Source organism: Seriola lalandi, unplaced genomic scaffold (assembly GCF_002814215.2).
Source record: "Seriola lalandi dorsalis isolate HSWRI2012SDOR001 ecotype SW California unplaced genomic scaffold, Sedor1 jcf7180002053594, whole genome shotgun sequence".
NCBI classification, from domain to species: domain Eukaryota; kingdom Metazoa; phylum Chordata; class Actinopteri; order Carangiformes; family Carangidae; genus Seriola; species Seriola lalandi.
Genome location: NW_019524147.1, coordinates 6302 through 10897, shown reverse-complemented (window position 1 = coordinate 10897; position 4596 = coordinate 6302). Strand labels below are relative to the sequence as shown.

The 4596-nt window shown below is 44.5% G+C and overlaps 2 protein-coding genes across 3 annotated transcripts in view; one reads left to right on the top strand and one right to left on the bottom strand.

Moving 5' to 3' along the window:
• LOC111651357 (heparanase-like) overlaps positions 1–3132 on the top strand; it is a gene marked incomplete at its 5' end in the record, with an annotated part of 3257 nt that extends 125 nt beyond the window's left edge. Inside the window, 6 exons of the mRNA XM_087172690.1 lie at positions 530–564; positions 649–793; positions 2012–2126; positions 2211–2335; positions 2422–2568; positions 2794–3132. Of these exons, the coding sequence (XP_087028816.1) occupies positions 530–564; positions 649–793; positions 2012–2126; positions 2211–2335; positions 2422–2568; positions 2794–2974 (748 nt within the window). The remainder of the gene's footprint in view (positions 1–529; positions 565–648; positions 794–2011; positions 2127–2210; positions 2336–2421; positions 2569–2793) is intronic.
• Positions 3133–3667: 535 nt separating this feature from the next.
• Positions 3668–4596, bottom strand: part of LOC111651358 (myosin light chain 5-like) — a 4307-nt gene continuing 3378 nt past the window's right edge. For both annotated transcript variants that reach the window (XM_023401345.2, XM_087172689.1), the window contains 3 exons: positions 4371–4449; positions 4212–4260; positions 3668–3850 (listed from right to left, as the gene is read on the bottom strand). In XM_023401345.2, coding sequence (XP_023257113.1) covers positions 3749–3850; positions 4212–4260; positions 4371–4449 — 230 coding nt within the window. In that variant the 3' untranslated portion in view covers positions 3668–3748. The remainder of the gene's footprint in view (positions 3851–4211; positions 4261–4370; positions 4450–4596) is intronic.

Here is a 4596-nt window from a genome sequence, read left to right as displayed (position 1 = left end):
GTACAAATAAAGTTTATTATTATTGTTATTATCATTAGTAATAACAACATCTCGTCTTTGAACCTGGCAGATTAGAACCTGGTCTAACTTTGACAGAGTAGACTTAAAGTACAAACTCAGTCAGTGTGAAACAGTCTGAGGTTATTGACTGATATTAAAACATAATGAAACATAATGAAGCTGAGAATCACAAACAGTTTGAATCCTGTAAATCTTTCTCAGCTGTTTCACCTGAACGCTGTCTGCTCAGACAGAAGGGACAGTAGAGACAGACAGAGACAGTAGAGACAGACAGATAGAGACAGTAGAGACAGTAGAGACAGTAGAGACAGTAGAGACAGACAGATAGAGACAGTAGAGACAGTAGAGACAGACAGAGACAGTAGAGACAGAGACAGTAGAGACAGAGACAGACAGAGACAGATAGAGAGAGACAGAGTAGAGACAGTAGAGACAGATAGACACAGTAGAGACAGACAGAGACAGATAGAGACAGTAGTCACTCAGCTGTTTTATTTTCCTGCTGCAGGTTCCTGAAGACCGGAGCTGAGGCTGTGGACGCTTGTACCTGGCACCAGTGAGTTCGTGTGTGTGTGTGTGTGTGTGTGTGTGTGTGTGTGTGTGTGTGTGTGTGTGTGTGTGTGTGAGATCCAGATGTTGAGTCTCTGTTTTCCCTCCTGCTCCAGAAGGTGCAGCTGGTGTCTCCGGGGAAGACGGTCTGGCTGGGAGAGACCAGCTCGGCGTACGGGGGAGGAGCTTTGGGACTGTCGGACACCTTCGTCGCAGGATTCATGTGAGTCCGAGACCAGTCCAGACCATGAGACAAGTCCAGACCACGAGACCAGTCCAGACCAGTCTCTGGACTCTCAGACCTTTTTGCTGACATTTTATCCTTGACTTATATGTGTGTGTGTATATATATATATATATATATATATCTCCAGTATATACATTTATCCAGTCAGACAGAAATATGAGGTGGTTTAAAGACTGTAAACATTGACAACCTGAAGGTCAACTTCACACAGTTACAGCTCCTCCCCCCTCCACCCCCCCCCTCCTCTGGGCTGAGGTCATGTCAGGTCGTAGGTCGGGGTTTTTGTTTATTGACTCATCCATCAGCTGATTGAGGTGAAACACCAAAATGTTTTTTCCCACTTCTTCTTTCACTCCAGAGTTATTCCTGTTCTCTGACGGGAATGAAGGTGATCACATGACTTTGTCTCAGCTTGACCTTTACGTGTCACTCAGCACTGATTGTGAACGACACAAACAGCAGCCGCCTGCTTCCTGTTGTAAATCCTTGTTTATACCTTTTTACATTTTCAACCTGTTTCACCTGAAACCTTCAGGTGGCCTCAGTGGCTGCTTTGTGTTTTCTTATAGTACAAAACTTCTTTTTCAGAATCAGATTTTATGTGTTTTCTATGTTTTTTGGGTCAAAGTGAAAAAATAATTGTCAGGTCAAATAAAATAATAATAAAGTAGAATAGAAAAATAAAGATTTGTAAGGTGAATAATGCAAACGTAGACGATCACATGATGTGATCAGTTGTTTAAAGAATGTCAGAGTAAAACAGTAATAGTCTTCCTCACACTCAGCTGATTGATCACATGATCAGAGAGGGAATAACCAATCAGAGTATAGATCGACCCTCCACCTGCCATGTTGTACATTCTTAGTTTATTCTGCAAAAACACGTAGAATTATCGTTTAAAAAACTTGTTTTATTTGTAAAACATTTCAAATCTGTGAGAATAATTCAATTAATATGTTTATAGAGAATAAAATAAGAAATAGTGATGAAACAACAGGAAACTGTCTGAGACCTTCAGCTGCTGCTGGAGACGTGAACATCTCATTAACATGATCACATTACCTCATGTGTTTCCTGATTACCCATCAGCCCCTGGTCTCATGACTTCATGACTTACCTTAAAACGCTCCTGCTGCTTGTTTACAGTGTGTGTGTGTGTGTGTGTGTGTGTGTGTGTGTGTGTGTGTCCACAGGTGGCTGGATAAGCTGGGCCTGGGGGCCACGCTGGGTCTGGACGTGGTGATGAGGCAGGTGTTTGTTGGTTCTGGTTCTTACCACCTGGTGGACGACGAGCTGGACCCTCTGCCTGTGAGACTGTTTACTTTAAACAGCTGATGAGGTGATAGTTGTGTGTGTGTGCAGCTGTAAGTGTGTGTGTGTGTGTTCCTGCAGGATTACTGGCTGTCTGTTCTCTATAAGAGACTGGTGGGCCCAGAGGTTCTGAAGGTGGAGGCGTTCTGTGCTCCGGGCCGCAGCAGGAGAGTGAGGCTGTATCTGCACTGCAGCAACACCAACAGGTTCTCCATCTTTGACTCTGTGTTCTGTTGCTTCTGTCTGACGTGGACTCTCTGTCGTGACCCGCAGCATCACTGTGTCTCTGCAGCTACAGCAGAGGAGCCGTCACCCTCATGTCCATGAACCTCAGCGAGAAGCCGGTCAGCGTCTCGGCCCCCGCCCTCGTCTCCTCCAGCACAGTGGAGGCCTTTGTCCTGCAGGCGGAGCGGCCGGGGGAGGAGGGGCTCTACTCCAGGTGCCCTCAGCTCCTCAATAAAACCATTTATCACCGAGTTAGAGGCTGAAATGTGCTGAGCTCCCGTCATGTGAAAGGTCACGCTGTGGCACTTAGTGTTAATGTGGAAGCTCCTGAGACGCAGAAGAAGAAAACTCCGCTCATTTAAACGTGAAGTGGAAGACGGAGCTTCAGACTCGATGAATAACTGATGATCAATATGTTGTTGTTGTTGTTTTGTGGCAGATCTGTGAAGCTGAACGGAGACGTGCTGAAGATGGTGGATGATAAAACTCTCCCTGACCTGACGGGAACTCGTCTGCCTCCGGCCGAGCGGCTGCGGCTCCCTGCGTTCTCTCTGGCCTTCTTCGTCTTCACGGACGCTCGGGCCGCAGCCTGTCGCCGTCGTCATGGAGACCTCAGGTGACGAGCTGACACGCGGACAGTCGTAACACTGAGAGCTGCTCATCACTGGACCAAACTCACTTGAACTCTGGTGACGCACTGATGACGTGCTGCTGGAGAAAACACTGTAAACTGTCCAGTTTCCAATAAAGTTTTTTCTACCTCTGTTCACACAGGTAATGACACGTATGATCAGTTCGTATCTCACCTTGCCTGTCAGACTTCACGTCACTACTGCTCTCAAACCAAATTCAAAACCACCACGTCATCGCTGCTGAATTCTGTCACTGACCCAGAATCAGTTTCTTCAAACTCTCACCTGACGTTAGCAGCTCATGTGACACAGCTTTAAGCTCTGTGATTGGATGTTTCCTGCTGAAATGCACCTTGGGAGACGTAGTTAAGGCTTCTTGTGCCTTTGTACGGAGGCCCCCAGGGGTCATATGAGGCCATGTGTAAATCTGCACTGTGGCCATGTGCTTGGATTTTGTTTCGGGTGGCCCTCGGGGGCCACCGTACTTTTGACTTCTTATCAAAGACCCAGATGTTTTCTAATGCAGTCGTTAATGATTTGAACCAATGATTCAAAGATTCTATATCTGCTGGTACCGTACGGCTGAGACAGACAGGTAACATTAGGATCCTGAGGGAAAAAACAAGTGGGACTTTTACATTTTTAAGTTTCAGTTTGAACCAAAGTGAAAAACAAAATCAATGAATTTAAATCAGTTTTTCTTTTTTTTTTTCTTTTATTTGACAAACATCAGCTTCAAGGCGTCACAACCAAACTGACTCGTTACTCCTCCTTCTCCTCTCCGTGAGTGATGATGTAACACAGAGATTTATAATCCAGGTGTCCTGCAGCGTCGATGTTTGACGACTGGAACATCTGCTTCACCTGGAATCACAGAGACATCACGAGGAGTGACATCATGAAAACACACAGTGATGATAATTCATGGATGATTGATAAATAATGTTTAACTGTTATCAGGCCTTAAAGTCCATTTCAACATGTTTCAAATGCAGCTGTCGAAGAGTTAATGTCTAATATCTGATCTGAACAAGACAAAGGAAAATCAACCTGATTTGACTCAATTCTTACAAAACAATGTGAATTTGAAACAGGCTGAAATTCAAAAATGTAACTTCAAGGACACAATAATGTGAAAAAACATCAGACTCTGCATGTGATGGAGACACAGGTAGAACACACAGGTAGATCATGTGCTCATGAATACACCTGCTGCAGTCTTTACCTCCTCAGGTGTAAACTTGTCTGCTTGTGTCATCAGTAACTTCTGTAACCTGCAAAAACACAAAACACAATGATGTCACTTTTTTTTATCATTATTATTATTATTATTATTATTATTATTATTATTATGATTCATTATTTAGCTCAGCTGAGAACTCACTCGTCTTTGTGGATGAAGCCTTTGGCGTCGGGATCAAACAGTTTGAAAGCGTTTAAGATGGTGTCTTCAGGGTCTGTGCCTGCAGTCGGAAACCAGAGATTCATTGTTATCCACTGCATCAGCTGTGTCCAGCCTCTCTGACCTCTGACCTCTTAAACAAAGGTACATCTACTGCAATCCTTCATCAACAGCTTCATGCATCTGTCTGCTGTGATCAGTTACAGCT